Source organism: Bubalus bubalis, chromosome 6, assembly GCF_019923935.1.
Source record: "Bubalus bubalis isolate 160015118507 breed Murrah chromosome 6, NDDB_SH_1, whole genome shotgun sequence".
Lineage (NCBI taxonomy): Eukaryota > Metazoa > Chordata > Mammalia > Artiodactyla > Bovidae > Bubalus > Bubalus bubalis.
Genome location: NC_059162.1, coordinates 59,547,326 through 59,566,372, shown reverse-complemented (window position 1 = coordinate 59,566,372; position 19,047 = coordinate 59,547,326). Strand labels below are relative to the sequence as shown.

General features: G+C 41.7%; 1 protein-coding gene across 3 annotated transcripts in view; it reads left to right on the top strand.

Annotated features, from left to right (window-relative positions):
* SAMD13 (sterile alpha motif domain containing 13) overlaps nt 1-18,430 on the top strand; it is a 53,489-nt gene extending 35,059 nt beyond the window's left edge. For 2 of the 3 annotated variants that reach the window (XM_006070871.3, XM_006070872.3), the window contains exon 4: nt 17,268-18,430. In XM_006070871.3, coding sequence (XP_006070933.1) covers nt 17,268-17,411 — 144 coding nt within the window. In that variant the 3' untranslated portion in view covers nt 17,412-18,430. Of the gene's footprint in view, nt 1-10,133; nt 10,930-17,267 lie in introns of those variants that run through there. The other variant, XM_025288383.2, reaches the window with a different exon arrangement.
* Nucleotides 18,431-19,047: the final 617 nt, after the last annotated feature.

Below are 19,047 nucleotides of genomic sequence, written 5' to 3'. Positions count from 1 at the left end.
GGTTGCTATAACAAAAATACCATGAACTGTGTAACTTTTAAACAATATTTATTTCTCATATTTTACAGGTAGGAAGTCTAAGATGAAAGCATTAGCAGACTGGGTGTCTGGTGAGGGCCCACTTCCTAGGCAGCCATCATTTTGCTGTGTCCTCACACAGAGGAAGGGATGAGCAAGCTCTCTGGGCCCGCTTTTATTAAGGCACAGATACACATGGGGGCTCTGTTCTCATCATCTATTAATAATTGTCTCCCAAAGGGCCCACCTCTTAATATCATTACTAATACCTTCAAGATCCATTGCGGGGTTGGTTTCAACATACAAATTTGGGGGAGAACACATTCAGACCACAGCAGTTCTGTTTAGATAAAGGATGAAAACAGGAAAATACACTAATGATAGAAAAAAAATCAGACAGTGCTCGCCTCTGGGTAGGTAGGAAAGGGGAATGACTAGGAAGGAGCATGAGGGAACTTTCTGAGGGGTGGTAGCATTTTGCATCTTGATAAAGCTTTGGGTTATGGGTATATGCATTGGTCACTGCTTATGCACAAACATATGCAGATGATTCAGATTTGTGTATTACACAGCCAGTAAATGTTTCCTCAAAAGTAAAAGACCTATAAAAAATAATTAATGGTATACAAACTGAAGTATTTAGGGGAGAAGTATACTGATTATGCAACTTACTTTGAAATGCATCAGAATACAGACTCACAGTTGCATAGAGGGATGAGTAGATGGATAGACATATGATACGGTAAGCGTGGAATATATTCATTGTAGAATCTAGGTGGTGGCAATACAGGTGCTCCCTATAATATTCTTACAACTTTATGTTTGAAATTTTTTATAATAAAATTGTGGGGGGAAATAACTGCGGTTGGAGAGTGGAAGGCTGATCAGCTGAAACCTATTTTGTTTTGGTCTAATGTTATAATGTCCCTTTGTGTCATTGCAGTTGAATAACTCACTTCTAAAATTAAATTTAAATAATATTATGAAAGGTTAACAAAAAAAAGAACTGAGCTAAAAGGTCTCTTGGCCAGATTCCCAGCTGCCCAAAAGCATTTTTCAGAAGGAGCTTTTGCTCAGACTCCTCTGATGCAGATGGCCCAGACTGGGGGTGGAGGGTATTCTTTGGGCCTTTCAGACTCTGAAATGGAACTGGCAAGCTCTGAGCTCTGCCCAGGAGCAGGCCCTTTCTCCCAGGAATGACATCAGTCTAGCACCAGTGACATGGGAGTCAAAAGGGGACACAGTTCCCCAATGCATCTCATTCAGAAGTCCTTCAAGGGAGGAAAGGAACACTGTCTTGTTTCTTCAACTCTGGAGCCTGAGAAATGAATTCCTGAGGGAGTGGAATTTTGCAAGCATGGTCTAGATGCTCAAGTTACTTCATTCTTATGGAAAGGTAATTGGAAAGGAAAAGAATCCGCCTTGAATTATTCTCTGGAAGTGACTTGAATCTTCCTCCTACTTTGAATCTCATATCTTTCCTCTTCTCATTAAATGAGGTAAACTTTGCAAGGAAGCAACCACTGGCCAGACTCAGGCTGACAAGACCAGCAGCTGCTGTGTTTTTCACGAGGACTGAGGATCAGGATCCTCTGCTATGTTATCCTCTTCCATCACCATGCTTCAGAGGCCTTCAGTGTTTCACCTCCAGTGATCTTCCTGGAAATGAACCCCAAGCAGTCAGCAGTCACTCACCACATTCATCCCTGACGGGAAGACTACAGGCTATCCCCGGCCCAAACACAGGACCCTTTTAGGCACTTCTAGGTCACAGCAGCTGAGAGAGAAAAAGAATGGCCACATCCTTAAATCTCCATAGGGTAGGCTCTGCCCTTCCATGTGATAGAAACAGGCCAGGAAAGTGAGCATCCTCTAAACCACCTTAGAAAGTGGCAGGTTCAGAAAGGGTAGTGCAATTGACAAACGCAGCACGTCTTGGTGTGAGAGCTTAGTTTCTTGGCTGTTATGGATGGAATTTTTGTCCCCCTCAAATTCATTTTAAAACCCTAACTTGCAATGTGATGGTGTTTGGAAGGAGGGCCTTCAGGAGATAGATTTAGATGAAGTTTTGAGGCTGGAACCCTCGTGGTGGGGTAAATGCCCTGGAAAGGGAGCTTGCTCTTTCTCTCTGTGTTATATGTAAGGATATAGCATGAGGGCAGCCATCTGCAAGATGGGAAGAGGGCCTTCACCAAGAGCCACATATTGGCACTGTGATCTTGGACTTCCCGCCCCCAGACTGTGAGTAATAAATCTCTGCTGTTTAGGCCACCTGATCCTTGGTGTCTTGTTACAGCAGCCTAAGCTGACAAAGACATGGACACTGACACCAGACATGTCCACCATGACATGTGCTGACTTTCAGGAGAATGTCCACCTTCTTGGTATGGTCTCACAATATATTACTGGATATCCTGTTGTTGTACCAACCAGACTAAGAGGTGGATTTCTAGCAGCATGTTCCTTTGGAAGAGGTCAGGCCATTGATTTGTCCAAAGTGCAGGGATGTCCCATGTTCCTGTGGTATGGAGGGGCAGCTGGATTAGCCGAGGGATCTTTGTGTAACCTCCTTTTCTCTATGCAAGCACACTGACACCTAATAATTATCTCCCTTAAGTTTCCCACTGGTGCAGTTATCACCATCAGGTTTTCCTTTGATCAACTTCTTTTGAGCTTCTGTGTGAGCCACAAGTACAGACCAAAAGAATTATCAAGAGGGAAGGCCTAAGAACCTGCCCAGTCCCCTCCACACCCCTGCACCAAGGATCCACTGTCAACAGTGTGTATGTTTGGGGTCGTTTCCTACTCTGGCCATTCTGTCATGACCAGTGACATGGCTCTCTGTCGGCCCACTGGCCTCATTAACATTGCTCCCCAGAGGACTCACTGGCCCATAAGAGGAGGAGGCACTGGGATCCCTTCCTAGACAAGGCAGTGATTACAGCTATTGCCAACACTGTCTCTCATTCCCACCAACATGGTAGTGTGGTGGCTCTTTCCCCAAGTGTCTTCCTGCATTCAGACCTCTTAGGCTGTGGTGTGAAGGATATGAGTGAGAGTCACGACTCCTGGTTTCTTTCCTTCTAATCAACTCATGGTCATTAGAAGACCCTACAGGGTTGGCCTTTCTGGGAATCAGATTTCTCTGATGAATGTTGAGTTAAACAAGCTGAATATTGCTCAAGTTCCTGCTTTAAGACTCAAGTGTTACCTTTCAGCTGGCCCTCACGAAGTAAGCTTTCAATGCACAACACAGGGCACAACTAGATGATAAAAAAATTGGCACTTGCCCAGGGATGTAAGTCACTTGCTTTTCAAGAGTCAAAGGTAACTTAGGAATTTTACTTTCCTAAGGGTTTAGTTTTTAAGAAAGAATTTCTTGACTAACTCATTCAGAGGCACCTCCACCTTCCTTACATAGAACATTTAGGATAAAGTTTATTTTGTTAAACTCTGAAGGCTAACTGAGAAGCTTCTGATGGTGCTTTCAGTTTTCAATTAAGGCCATCACAGCAAATTCATCACTCCAACTGGACCCTACCTGCCTGTTGTAGGGTAGTCACTTCGTGTCTTCTTTATCTGACTCGCACACTCAGAATGTATGTGAAGAAGATAGAAATGGAGAGCTGCCATTCAGTCACTGTCACACAACTCATATCGTTCAGATCCTCAGACTCACAAGTGAGCGACATCACTGACTCTGTTTCTAGAATAATATATATCACTAAGATCATTTTTTTTTTCAGAGTATCATGACAAAATAATATGCAACTCATGGTGACTAGTTTTACTCCATTATCTCCTCACATTCCCCAAACCATGTGACTGGAACAGTATTTCACTGTGAAATGTCCAACTGATTGTTAAAGCTGTTCATCTGAAATGCCAGGACTGATCATTCTTTTCAGATGGCTTATTACTAACTTTTGGTAATGTTTCTGAGGCCACTGACTTGCTGCTACTACTGCTGCTAAGTCACTTCAGTCGTGTCCGACTCTGTGAGACCCCATAGACGGCAGCTCACCAGGCTCCCCTGTCCCTGGGATTCTCCGGGCAAGAACACTGGAGTGGGTTGCCATGTCCTTCTCCAATGCATGAAAGTGAAAAGTGAAAGTGAAATCACTCAGTCGTGTCCAACTCTGTTCGACCCCATGGACCGCAGCCCACCAGGCTCCTCCGTCCATGGGATTTTCCAGGCAAGAGTACTGGAGTGGGGTGCCATTGCCTTCTCCGACTGACTTACTAACTATAAATAAAATAATTTATTGCTACAAATTGCCAAGTAACACTAACCTCCTCAGATGGAGCAGTAAAGTAGACAAGCCAGTCAGAGCAACTCTGAGACCTACTCTGTGTCCTAAGTTGTGGTCAGATGGACTTCAACTGTAGTGATTCTAGACAGACACTTCTAATCAGACCCAAGACACATCCAGGTTTGTGGAGGTAGCGGGAGAAAGGGGTCAAGATTATACAATCATAAAAGCCTTCTTTTGTAATAAAAGTACAAAATTATGATACAAATTTGCTAAGACAAAATTTAAGCTTCATTAGCTTTATGGTAAATCCAGCTCTGAATTAGACCAGTTAAAATCCCGCAAATTGGAACTAACTTTTATTACCTTGTTAGCATATTATAATACCAAGTACTAGAAGTATTCAAGGTGCTTTGACACATGATATTTCTTAACAGTTGAAGGCTTCTGAAATGCTTAGACTATTTTGTAGCATAATAAACAGGGGAAGTGGCAACTCAAACTCTGCTGATATGTCCTTTAAGCCCACAAAAATTTTGAAAAGAAAGAGTTAAAAAAACAAATGGGTAATGTTAGCAATAAGAAAACATCCAAAAGAATGGAAAGCAAAACTGAGAAGAAACTTCTGAATTTTTTGATTGAATGAAATAGAATAGATTTCTATAAACCAAAACCCCAAATGATTTTTAAATCATTTGCTTGAAATGAGAAGTTATAAGATAGCCAGGTACATGGTGCTTCTTTGGCTTATTCACTTGTTCAGTTGTTTCTATAGTAGTTATAGCTTTTTCTAATACTTATGAAGATAAATATAAAACTATTAAGTAAAATAATGGTCATTATTACAAGTATTTCATTTTACTTTAATAAGGCCACCCAAAAGCCTTGTAGGCATAAGAATCATTTGAAGGAAGCATGGAAGATTCTGGGCAGAAGGGGGATTAGATACAAAGGTATGGGGACATGAAAAAATATAGTTTATCTTGAAAACTCCTAGTACCTTGAAGTAAGAGATATGGAGCAGGGAATCCCTGAGGATAAAACTGAAAGATAAATAGGGGTCCAGATAACAGACAGTCTGTTTGCCTGAGAGGGACTAGGAACCACTGGAGGATATTGAGTGGGGAGTACCATGATGAAATTTGTGTTTTTCAAAGATCAGTCTATTGTCGATGGAAAGCAAGGAGACAAAACACAGCTGTAATTGTTCCACTGGGGATGGAAAGGCAGAAACAGAAAGTCTAGGGAAGATGGTCAAAGAATTTAGTGGATCATTGGCAATGGAGGATGAAGATTTGTCCTGTTTCAGTTCTCTGCCTTAGCACCAGGATTGAGCTCACTGCTCAAAATGGGAGAGGGAAGAGGCTTGGTTGATGACTGCAAGATTTCTAGATTGGTTAGTTGCAAAATCATCCCATTAACCAGGACATCTATGAGAGGTTTGTTATTTTTCTTTTTTTTTTTTTTAAACATTTTATTTTGTATTGGGGTAGAGCTGATTAACCATGCATGTTGTGATAGTTTCTGGTGAATAGCAAAGGGGCTCAGCCATACATATACGTGTACTCATTCTCCCCAAACTCCCCTCCCATCCAAGCTGCTACATAACATTGAGCAGAGTTCTATATGCTACACAGCAGGTCCTTGTTGGTATAGCACTGTATACATCCATCCCAAACACCCTAACTATCCCTTCCTCCTAGCCTTCCCTCTGGGCAATCATAAGTTCATCTCTAAGTCTGTGAGTTTCTTTCTGTTTTGTATGGTTCATTTATATTATTTCTTTTTAGATCCCACATATAAAGAATGTCATATGATATTTCTCCTTCTCTGTCTGACTTCATTCAGTAGGACAATCTCTAGATCCATCCATGTTGCTGCAAATGGCATTATTTCATTCTTTTTTATGGCTGAGTAATATTCCATCGTGTATATGTACCACATCTTCCTTATTCATTCAAGAGGTCAGTTTTAAGAGTTTTAAGAGGAATAAATGGATGGATGTAGAGATTGACCCAGCAGGTCAGCTCATGACAGTAGGGTTTCACTGGAGCTGAGGGGAGGCCTGGGAAGTGGAGGACACTTTCCTTCAAGTAGAGGAGTGAATGGGAGGTGAGTGGAGGGAGAACCAGCAGTGGGAGGGTTGTATAGACATGAGGGCTCTTTTCTAAGAGAGGATACTTATTTAGATGCAGGGAAGTAGCCAAAATAATTGGATAGTTTAAAACAGAATGAAATTTAGAACAGTTCAATGAAGCAAAATCCCTGAGGATAGGAAAGGGATGAGATCAAAGAGGGTGGAGGGACAAGGATATGGAGAAATTTAAACCCTCGTGCATCACTGGTGGGAATATAAAATAGTGCAGCTGCTACAGAAAACAGTTCTGGCAGTTCTTCAAAAGGTTAGGCATATAATCACCATGTACCTAATCCTGTCCAACTCTTTGCAACCTCATGAACTGTAGCCCACAGGGCTCCTCTGTCCATGGGATTATTTCCAGGCAAGAATACTGCAGTGGATTGCCATTTCCTCTTCCATGGGACCTTCCTGACCCAGGTATTGAACCCGTGTCTCGTCTCCTGCATTGTAGGTGGATACTTTACCACTGAGCTATCAAGAAGGGCTTGAAAAAAAAGAAATCACCATATGACCCAGCAATTCCACACAAAAGAACTGAAAAAAGGGACTCAAATAGATAATTGTACAGAAATGCTCATTGCAGCATTACTCACAATAACCAAAAGGTAGAAACAACCCAAGTGTCCATGCACAGATGAATGGATAAATAAAATGTGGTCTAGAACATAGAGGGCTTCCCTGGTGGTTTTAGCAGTAAAGCAGTGTAGGAGACATGGGTTGGATCCCTGGGTTGGGAAGTTCCCCTGGAACAGGAAATGGCAACCCCCACTTCCCCCAGTATTCTTGCCTAGGAAATCCCGTGAACAGAGGAACCTGACAGGCTACAGTCCATGGGGTAGCAAAAAAGAGTCAGACATGACTCAGCAACTAAACCACCACCCTCAAGGAACATACAAAGGAATGTTATTCATGCATAAGAAAGAATGAAGTTCTGATACAAGTTGCAAGATTAATGAACTTTGAAAATATTATGCTCAGTGAAATAGGCCAGTCAAATATTATATGATTCCGTTTATATGAGATATCTTAAATAGGCAAATTCATAGACATACAACCAGGTTAGAGATTATCAAGGGCTAGTAGGGGAGGAAGGGTTATTGATTCATAGGGTTTCTCTTTGGTGATGGAGGAGTTTAAAAATTAGTGGCAATAATTGCATAACATTGTGAATATAACTAATGCCACCACTGAATTGTACACCTAAAAATAGTTAAAATTGTCTTTTTTGTGTTATATATATTTTATTGGGCTTCCCTGGTGGCTCAGACAGGTAATCTCCCAGCAATGCAGGAAACTCAGGTTTGATCCCTGGGTTGGGAAGATCCCCTGAAGAAGGGAATAGCAACTCACTGAGTATTCTAGCCTGGAGAATCCCATGGGCAAAGGAGCCTGGTGGGCTACAGTCCAGGGGGTCACAAAGTCGGACACAACTGAGTGACTAACACTTTCACTTTTCTTTCATATTTTACTGCAATAAAATGTAATGTCAGGTAATATACATGATTCAACTTGGTTGATAAAATATTCAACTATTATATTTTTAAAAAGAACATGAAGGGGTTAATTCTGATCAAGACTGGTACATCGTCCTCTGTCCTTCCCGTGCTCTGGGAGCAAGGAAAGCATGTGTACAGAAACAGCTGAGATGTTCCTTTCCCTCGGGGACATTCAGGGAGTTCCTGACAGTTTCTGCTTTTTTTTTTTTTTTCTTTACTAACCAAGAGGCAAGCTTCTCTGCTTACAGTGGATAGGATGGGTAGAGGTTTAACAAGGAGCTAGAGGAGAGAGTAGTGAAGTTAAGAATGGCCACCAAGAGGAAAGGGAAAGGGAGCTGAGCAAGGACAAATAAAATAACTGTTGATATATTCTCCTGACCCAGCCAAGATGGGCATACTGCACATGTTTAGTGTTTATCTTCATGGTTTCTTGATTCCCACCCCTATCCTCATCCCCACTGCACCAGGTATAGGAATCAGAGAACCTGGATTGATTGCTAAATTGTTCCTGGGTGGAGTGTTCATGGCATGGGCACAATGGAGGACTCAACCATAGAGGGTGATTCTAGAGCATGTAAAAAAAATGGTTCCCAGGGCCACCCAATGTGTGCAGACTTGATACAAAAGAGGAGTCAGCAGGTGACACATTACCCTGGAGAAGGAGAAAGAGATGAAAAAAGTGGGTTTAATGGGAGGGAGGAGTGGGAGAGAGATGAAGATATTGGACCTTCAGTGTTACAGAGGTGGGGCGCTCCTGGCTGATGACATAGGTGATGTGATTGAAATGGTTGGTGTACTAAGAGCAGACGTCATGAAAATGGGTATAATAGCTTAACTACAGTAGAGGATTTTTACTCTGTAGTCTAAGGAGATTGGTTGGGGGGTGTTCTGCTTCACTGTAATTCAAGGTCCTAGGCTGATGGGAGCTCTGTCATCTTCAGCTGGACACTTTTAAGATCACTTGGGAACTGACATCCAGTTGGTGTAAGGATAAAGAGCAAGAAGGAGCACATGTGGGTGGTTCTATGGGTCATGCTGAAGAGAGGTCATCCTTTCACTTGTCATTGGCCAGACTGTGGTCACACGGCCACACCTAATTGCAAGAAAGTCTGGAAAATGTGTAGTTGTGTGCCCTGGGAAAAAGAGCGGCCCTGCTACACTTGAGCTTTAAAGCCATTCTTTAAAGCATTGGCTGTTGCAACACCAATACTCAGTTCTATCTTTAAGTCCAGAGAGGCTAACTTTAAGAGAACAGCTGAAGTGAAGAAGCCATATCTGACTGTACATGGAAGTCTTCACTTCTAATTCTGTTCCTTCAATCTGTTCTTTCTTATCTGGGCAGAAATCTCTGTAACCTAGTTTCCTCATTTGATGACATGAGTTTTGTTCCTTTGCTTCATCAGAAATGTGTACATGATTTTTTGGTGTAATAGAGCCCTTTATCACCCACTTTGTACCAGAAGCAGATATCCACAAGGAGATATCCATTACATTACTGAAGGCATTAGCCTGCAGAATGAGCCAACATGGATTTTGTGTTTGATATAAATGATACAGGGCTCCCCTGGTAGCTCAGCTGGTAAAGAATCCACCTTCAATTCAGGAGACCCCAGTTCGATTCCTGGGTCAGGAAGATCACCTAGAGAAGGGACAGGCTACCCACTCCAGTATTCTTGGGCTTCCCTGGTGGCTTAGTTGGTAAAGAATCTGCCTGTGATGCAGGAGACCTGGGTTCAGTCCCTGGGTTGGGAAGATTCCCTGGAGAAGGGCATGGCAAACCACTCCAATATTCTTGCCTGGAGAATCCCCTTGGACAGAGAAGTCTGGCAGGCTACAGTCCACATGGTCACAAATAGTCGGACGTGACTGAGTGACTAAGCACAGCACAGCACATAGATAATATAAATGCAAGACCTCATTTGTTAAAGTAACAGCTTCCGACTGTTACTTTAATGAATGAGATAGATTTCTTTTTGAGCCACACATTCTCTGTTAACAAGCTGCTCAGTGTTTTTAACTAGATGAAGTCCCTCCAATATGTATACTGCCCACCCCAAATTTTCCACCAGTAGGATTGCAAGACAAGCACAGCATCAGCTGATAGTCACTGGCTGAGAGTGTTGAGCTCATAATCACTCCACCTATGCTGAGCTGCAGACAATGGGGCGGCCGTGGGGACAGTGTAGAGGATATCAGCCCCAAAGAGGAATTCCTCCTCAAGAATTCTCCTCAAGAAGAAGTTTTGTCCCAAGAACCATGTAATAAGACTCAAAAGGCCTTAGTGTAGACTTCTGTAGCTCACCATCTTCCTTTCTGAAGTTTTATGGAAATTCTTCAGATAATACATTCTGTCTTGATGAGGAAGAGTCCTTTAAAGAAATATGGTGAATTACTACAAAGTCCTAGGAGTGCCTCAAAATGCTTCCTCCTCTGATATTAAGAAGGCCTATCACCAGTTAGCGCTTCAGGTCCACCCAGACAAGAACTCAGAAAACCGGGAGGCAGCTGAGGAGAAGTTCAAACAAATAGCAGAGGCCTATGCAGTCTTGTCAGATGCCAAGAAACGAGACAACTATGACAACACCAGGAGGCACTGCATCAAAAGGGAAAACAGAGGAGATGGCAGGGACAAGGATTATTTGAAGGAGGAACTGCGCTTTGCAAGGCCACACTGTGACTTTCAAAGCATCTTTGAAGATCAAGACTTCTTCTCAGGAGGCTGTTTTCCCACTGACAGTGTGGGAGGGGCCAGGAGATTCCGCTCCTCCTTCTTTGATGTGACCCCCATCCCGGATACAGGATTTTCCACTTTTGTATCCACGGGCTCTGGGCCAAATTCCCCTTCCTCCAGGACATTTGTACCCTTCATAAGCAGTGGAATGGGAAACTTCAAACTGGTCACCACTTACAGCCAGATAGTGAATGGCAAGAAAGTGGTTATAAAGAAAGTTCTAGAAAATGTCAGCCAAAAGACCGAAAGGGGAAAAGAACATCTGTTTCATCAGATTCCTCCACGCCATGGGTAAGGAGTTGCTGCCGTGTTCTTTCATAGGGAGACTGCTCTGAGGCTGGTGTGTCTGGTGCTGATCCCAGACAGAACTGGAATCTGAGAATGTGTTGAATTGGAATGGACAGGGTCTGAGTGAGTGAGTGAAAGTCACTCAGTTGTGTCTGACTTTTTGAGACCCCATAGACTATAATCCATGGAATTCTCCAGGCCAGAATACTGGAGTGAATAGCCTTTCCCTTCTCCAGCAGATCTTCCTGACCCAGGAATCGAACTAGGGTCTCCTGCATGGCAGGACAGGGTCTGCTTAGTCCAAATTTCTCATTTCACAGAAGAAGGGACTAATGGGCCAAATGCTCCACAAGGAGGAACCAGGAAGCCACAGAGTCTGGCTTACAGCCTAAGTCTTCTGATTCTAAACTGAACCTCTTTCCCCCTGTACTCTATCTGGGACAGTAGATCAGATCAGATCAGATCAGTCGCTCAGTCGTGTCCAACTCTTTGCATCCCCATGAATCGCAGCACACCAGGCCTCCCTGTCCATCACGAACTCCCAGAGTTCACTCAGACTCACGTCCATCGAGTCAGTGATGCCATCCAGCCATCTCATCCTCTGTCGTCCCCTTCTCCTCTTGCCCCCAGTCCCTCCCAGCATGAGAGTCTTTTCCAATGAGTCAACTCTTCGCATGAGGTGGCCAAAGTACTGGAGTTTCAGCTTCAGCATCATTCCTTCCAAAGAAATCCCAGGGCTGATCTCCTTCAGAATGGACTGGTTGGATCTCCTTGCAGTCCAAGGGACTCTCAAGAGTCTTCTCTAACACCACAGTTCAAAAGCATCAATTCTTTGGCACTCAGCCTTCTTCACAGTCCAACTCTCACATCCATACATGACCACAGGAAAAACCATAGCCTTGACTAGACGGACCTTTGTTGGCAAAGTAATGTCTCTGCTTTTGAATATGCTATCTAGGTTGGTCATAACTTTCCTTCCAAGGAGGAAGCGTCTTTTAATTTCATGACTGCAGTCACCATCTGCAGTGATTTTGGAGCCCAGAAAAATAAAGTCTGACACTGCTTCCACTGTTTCCCCATCTATTTCCCATGAAGTGATGGAACCGGATGCCATGATCTTCGTTTTCTCAATGTTGAGGTTTAAGCCAACTTTTTCACTCTCCACTTCCACTTTCATCAAGAGGCTTTTGAGTTCCTCTTCACTTTCTGCCATAAGGGTGGTGTCATCTGCATATCTGAGGTTATTGATATTTCTCCTGGCAATCTTGATTCCAGCTTGTGTTTCTTCCAGTCCAGCATTTCTCATGATGTACTCTGCATATAAGTTAAATAAACAGGGTGACAATATACAGCCTTGATGTACTCCCTTTCCTATTTGGAACCAGTCTGTTGTTCCATGTCCAGTTCTAACTGTTGCTTCCTGACCTGCATACAAATTTCTCAAGAGGAAGATCAGGTGGTCTGGTATTCCCATCTCTTGAAGAATTTTCCACAGTTTATTGTGATCCACACAGTCAAAGCCTTTGGCATAGTCAATAAAGCAGAAATAGATGTTTTCTGGAACTCTCTTGCTTTTTCCATGATGCAGCAGATGTTGGCAATTTGATCTCTGGTTCCTCTGCCTTTTCTAAAACCAGCTTGATCATCTGGAAGTTCACGGTTCACATATTGCTGAAGCCTGGCCTGGAGAATTTTGAGCATTGCTTTACTAGCATGTGAGATGAGTGCAATTGTGCGGTAGTTTGAGCATTCTTTGGCATTGCCTTTCTTTGGGATTGGAATGAAAACTGACCTTTTCCAGTCCTGTGGCCACTGCTGAGTTTTCCAAATTTGCTGGCATATTGAGTGCAGCACTTTCACAGCATCATCTTTCAGGATTTGGAATAGCTCAACTGGAATTCTATCACCTCCACTAGCTTTGTTCGTAGTTATGCTTTCTAAGGCCCACTTGACTTCACATTCCAGGATGTCTGGCTTTAGGTCAGTGATCACACCATCGTGATTATCTGGGTCATGAAGATCTTTTTTGTACAGTTCTGTATATTCTTGCCACCTCTTCTTAATATCTTCTGCTTCTGTTAGGTCCATACCATTTCTGTCCTTTATCGAGCCCATCTTTGCATGAAATGTTCCTTTGGTATCTCTGATTTTCTTGAAGAGATCTCTAGTCTTTCCCATTCTGTTGTTTTCCTCTATTTCTTTGCATTGATCACTAAAGAAGGCTTTCTTATCTCTCCTTGCTATTCTTTGGAACTCTGCATTCAGATGTTTATCTTTCCTTTTCTCCTTTGCTTTTTGCTTCTCTTCTTTTCACAGCTATTTGTAAGGCCTCCCCAGACAGCCATTTTGCTTTTTTGCATTTCTTTTCCTTGGGGATGGTCTTGATCCCTGTCTCCTGTACAATGTCACGAACCTCAGTCCATAGTTCATCAGGCACTCTATCTATCAGATCTAGGCCCTTAAATCTATTTCTCACTTCCACTGTATAATCATAAGGGATTTGATTTAGGTCATACCTGAATGGGCTAGTGGTTTTCCCTACTTTCTTCAATTTAAGTCTGAATTTGGCAATAAGGAGTTCATAGTCTGAGCCACAGTCAGCTCCTGGTCTTGTTTTTGCTGACTGTATAGAGCTTCTCCGTCTTTGGCTGCAAGAATATAATCAATCTGATTTCAGTGTTGACCATCTGGTGATATCCATGTATACAGCCTTCTCTTGTGTTGTTGGAAGAGGGCGTTTGTTGGAGACCACCACAAATATGGCCTTCTGAGAGGTGTACAGAGTCCTACCATCACAAATCCCCCTGACTTCTCTTCTTGACTTCTTTTTTCTACCCTACCTTGCTGATAGCCATTGCCTCTGTCTTGATGGCCCTCTTCTCTTCCGACCTCATCATCTTTCTCTCCATACATTTCCAATGGACTATATCACAATTAGGCTTAGTTGAAAGAGTCACCTATATATAGATTAATGTTGTTAGAGTGAAAAGTAAATGGGTGAAGATTGCTTAAATATACTTTAAAAACTAGCCAGCATTTTATCAAATGCTCAGTAGAAGTCAGGAATTCCACTTCACATGTGTTATTATCTCAATAATCTTTTCAGCAGTGAAGTACTGCTTTCCCCCATCATACAAATAAGGAAATGAGGCTTAGAGAGATTAAGTAACTTGCCCCAGGCCCAACCTAATAAGCAATACGATAGTGTCTCACTCTAAAATACAGGCTTATCTACTGAGCTGTAACATCTATTGATTCTACTCATTTATTTTTAGATCTAGGTTCTTGCCCTTATTGGAAATTTACACCTGTCATCTCTAAATCTTACTTTCATGCATGGGTATTTCATGAACTTAAGTAGGCAAGCATTTTGAGTGTTATTTCACAGCAGGCACTTGGTTATTCCACATGAAAACAGAAGCAATGTAAAAAGTTTCACTGAAACTAACAAATGATTACCACTTAACACAGAAATATAAACAAAATCCCAAGGTGTGAATTATATTTTTGTTTTGGATTAAGACAAAATCATGGGATGTTTTTGTTTGTCTAACTGGATCTGGTCACACTCCAACTCCTTCATTTATATAATACAACTACACTCCAGAGGATCATTTCCTTGTGGAAAGTTACTGATGGAGTCTGCATTAGACACCTCTGTCTTCTGATTTCCAGTCTCATGCCATTCTAGTATACTGTGCTGACTGGCAAAATTTGGGCTTCATTTGCCTTGCAAGCTTTTATAGAAGTTATATAACAAATGATTAGCTTTCTTAATCTAATCTAAAATAGGGAACTTTCCTATGTTTGTGATTTTTATAAGACACATTTTTATGTAGTCTTCGAACTTTTTAAATCTCAGTGGATTTTCTGAAGTTGAACAAGAATATGCCTGCATCCCATTGGCAAAGGGTAGCTTTCAGGCAGGGAGAGCACGTCCAGAAAGGAAGCAGAAGATGGGTTTGGAATGGGAACACATCCCATTTCTATCAAAGCTTATACTTTTCCACTTAGTAATCATTGAGAACATCCTGTATGTCAGACACTGTGCTAGGTGCCTTACATGAATCATTTTTTAACCTCCCAAAGCCTTCAGGGGTTTATTTCCATTTTACAAGCTTGGAAACTGAGGCTCAGGGAAGTTTAAGTCCCTTACCCAGAGCCACACAATAAGTTGTGGAGACAGAGTTCAGTCCGCAGTTTGACCTGAAAGATCCCATTTCCATTATGCCATCTTTACTCCCTTTCAGTTGAGCTGTAATAGTTATGGTTTAAGTTTTGTTATACATATGAATTCTGTTCATTTCAAAAATTTTTAAATGAGAAATTCCAGATGGAGTTTTCTTTTACAAACCCTCATCCGAGGTGAACTGCAGTGTGGCTACCAGACAAAGGAAAATCAAATTGGAGCGTGAAACATAATTTTCCATTTTGTCTTAAATAAAATCCAAATTTCAGCATTTTCATAGACGAACTTGGCTTTTGACAGAAATGCTGAGTTGTAGAAGGACTTTTTGCCAACAAAGATATAAAAAATTTCATTTTCAGTTAGTCAAGGAAGTTTTCTTGTATAGAAATGAAAGCACTATCATCTCTTCCTGGTGCCTGTTTCAAATATGTGGTAAGTTAAGTACAGGCAAGCAGCAGCAAAGGAAAAATGGAGAGTAGGGAAGGCTTTGCTGTTGTGTGAAGCATCCCCAGTGAATCCCTACTCATCTCAGGGCATGAGGTAGAGCATGAGCTTTGCTGTAACCTGTGATTCAGATTCCTGTGCCCTCACAATGCCCAGAGCTGCTACTGCCGTGTCCAGGAGCCAGGGGTCATCTGCCAACTCTCAGGCTTGTAGGTTTTGCTGATGGGACAGTCTTTGGGATTGCTAGCTGCCTAAATGGAAAATAATTAAGATTGGAAAGTCAGTTCCTATGTCCTTAAATAATTGTAAATGAAATCCTCTCAAATTTAATATTCCATATTATCAGCTGAGGAGATAGAGCAATGGACTTGCCTAAGGTCACAAAGTGGGTGTTTCTTCAATGCTGTTTCTCCCATACATTCAGAGCACATCTTCCTCACAGCTGGCGATATACATGAGAGGCTTTGAAGGAATGGCCCCCTTGGGGACAGTGTGGGAGGGAGTCACAGCTTTACGTAGCGGCAGAGGCACACGGTTTCTCCATGTCTGCCCAGTGGTCGGGGGTGGGTGGGAGCGGGGCGGGCGGGCGGACGGGTAAAATCATGTACAGCTGTGTGGAGTTTACTGAGCATGCGCAGCTGGTCCATCTCGTGAACCCAGGTTTCCTTGGACGTAGCATAGCAAGGCCTCACAATAACAAAGATAAGGTTGTATTCAGTGCTCTTCTCAGTGCTTCTTTTCCAAAGGTTTCAAACTACTTTCTATATTTCGGGTCCTCATCTCTTTCACAAGAAGCTTGCTTTTATGTCATTTCAAAGTTTTGTAGTCTCCACGGTAGAAGTCCACGGGGTTGGGTACCTGAGAGGACGGGGGCCGTGGACTGTAAGGAGAATCTGGAAGGGAATTTCCGGTGGGCACAGCCCTGCCCCTCGCTGCCTTATCTGGATCCTTGAGGCTCCACTAAGACGACGTAGGTAGCATGAGAGTTGATATTCGGATTGAAGCAGGATGGTTCTCCTTTTAAAGGGCAGGAAAGAAGTTTTCGGAGAGTGGGTCATTTTTCCAATGCCCATTGTTCTGATTGAAAAGGTTTCCGAAACCCTGACTCTGGCCCCCATTGGTCCATCGAGACAACACAGATTTGATTCTAAGTGTCAAGAGAAACAGAAGTGAGTTATGAGAAGAACATGGGCTTTGGCTGTAGGCAGATGGGAATTCAAATTCTGTGCCATTCTTTCGTAACTTATGGGCAAGCTAACTTTTTGCCTTTATCCTTGGTTTGCCTATAAAATTAAGTTGGTAATTCCTGCGTGTCCTAATTTATGGAGTGATTTTAGGAATTAAATAGACAAAAATTCTTCTTAAACTTCACTAATATTTTATAAATGTAAAGTGTCATTCTTCCTTTCAGAAGCTTCGTCTTTGATCCTTCAGGGTACATACTCCAGGCTTGCTGTCAGTTTTTTAAGATGTGACATTTATGATGTGATCTGAAAACAAGATCAGCTATAAGATTATATTTAACTCCAAAATAAATGGTGAAGATGGAAGATAAAAATAGAAGATTACATTTGGGGCACTAGTTTTAAAAAAATAGTAATGTTTTTAGTGTGGAGACAAAAACTTCTTCCTTTGACCTTCCGTTTTTCTTCATTATCCTTGAACTTTTGGACTTACATGTTGGTTTTACCTTCTGCTTCCATTATAGGAAATTGACGGAAAATCCCTGCTACTGATGACAAGAAATGATGTGTTGACAGGACTTCAGTTAAAACTGGGGCCTGCTCTGAAAATCTACGAGTATCATGTAAAACCTCTTCAGACAAAGCATTTAAAGCACAACTCTTCCTAGTAGTCAAATTGGGGTCTTGGACCTCAAAAAATACATAATGAAAGAATTTGGTTTCATGTGATGAAACTTTGTAAACAGAATACATACATGTGTATATGTAAAGAATTTCAATCAAATGAAACGTTATCCTATGGGATAGACTAGGCAATCCATCGGCTAACCTGAACTCAGCCAGGAGGAGTGAGGACATGGGAACAGGATGGTTTACCTTGTTGACCTAGTCAAATAGAGTGGTCTTTGATGAGATTAGATACCCTTCCCCACAAGGAGGGTTTTCTTCATAGATTACTTTCCCAAATTCCTTGAAAAAAGAACTGAATGGAATGAACATCTTCCAGTTACAGGTGTAACTGACTGTAACAGGAAAGATCAAAAGCAAGAAAACTTGGGGAGGGGGATAAAAGAGAAAGGGATTGCACCTCCCTTGGAGTCCTCTGCTCCTTAGAGCTTGTGTTATTTGGATGGAATTGCCAACACCCTTTTTTATAGAGGGTCCTCCACTTGACCTTATTAAGGTTTCACTGGGATATGCTGCCATGTTGGAGATGGACGTACATCATGGCCCCTTTAGGAGCAGAACTGTAGCTCTGGAAAGAGAAACTCTGTTGTGTTTTGGGGATATCCATCTATCTTCAGTTAGCTTCATGGGGGTTAATGGTATTTTCTGCATAGATCTGCTTTTAAATTGATTCTTGGTTTCTGAAGAAGACTTTTTTTTCACATTATGGTTTGTATTTATAATAATTTGTTTCTGAAGAAATTTGCCAAGAGTTATAGATCAAAAAGCCTTGTTACCAGTACAGAATATTTTTCTATATATATATTCCTTCATGATGGTGTAATATTTTTTTAATTGCTCCAATGCTTTGTTTGATTTCTTATTTGAGTACTTGTTTTTAAGAACTTGAAAAAGTGGGCTTGCTACATCTCTGTTCAAAGAGACATTTGTTCAGTCTCTGTGTGTCAATGCCATATTGAACTGGTGCTTTGTGGTCACAATAAAGCATTGCTTAAGTTTATTCTCAGTGTATTTATTTTTTATCTTTTCAGTTTAGTGCTTCTTTGGTTGGGCTTCAAGGTCACTCCTTGAAACCATGGAGAGAAAGTTAATCCTGCTTTAAGAAATTAATTATACATATAGAAAACGTGTAGATCTATTTGTAGATTTATCTTCTTTATAAACTGAATTGTCTAAGTTAGCCTATTCCTTACCTGTATCCTACAACTAATTTTATTATCATTTAGGGTATCATTTTAGCCAATGTTTGTCGGTGTTTTTCTTTTTTTGCTATAAGCCAGTGGGGGAAGGGGTGTCACAAATTTTTTAAATTCCGATGAAAACTTTGGACCTTCCCTCCAGATGAAAGCTCATATTCCCACATACAAAACATTGCAGAGTTGATGGACTCCGCAAAATTCCCTTTCCCCTCCTCAAGTTAAATAGTCCTTATTACAGGACTGTTACAATTCAATTTCCTATGGAGATGTTTTCTCTAAAGAAGAGAATGTCTAAATGGGTGGGGTTCAAAACTGTATTCCAGATTAATTCAATTATGGAGTTTATGGCGTGTTGTTTTTGTTTTTTTTTCGTGGCTTCACCATGTGGCTTGGCTTGTAAAATCTTTGTTCCCCAACC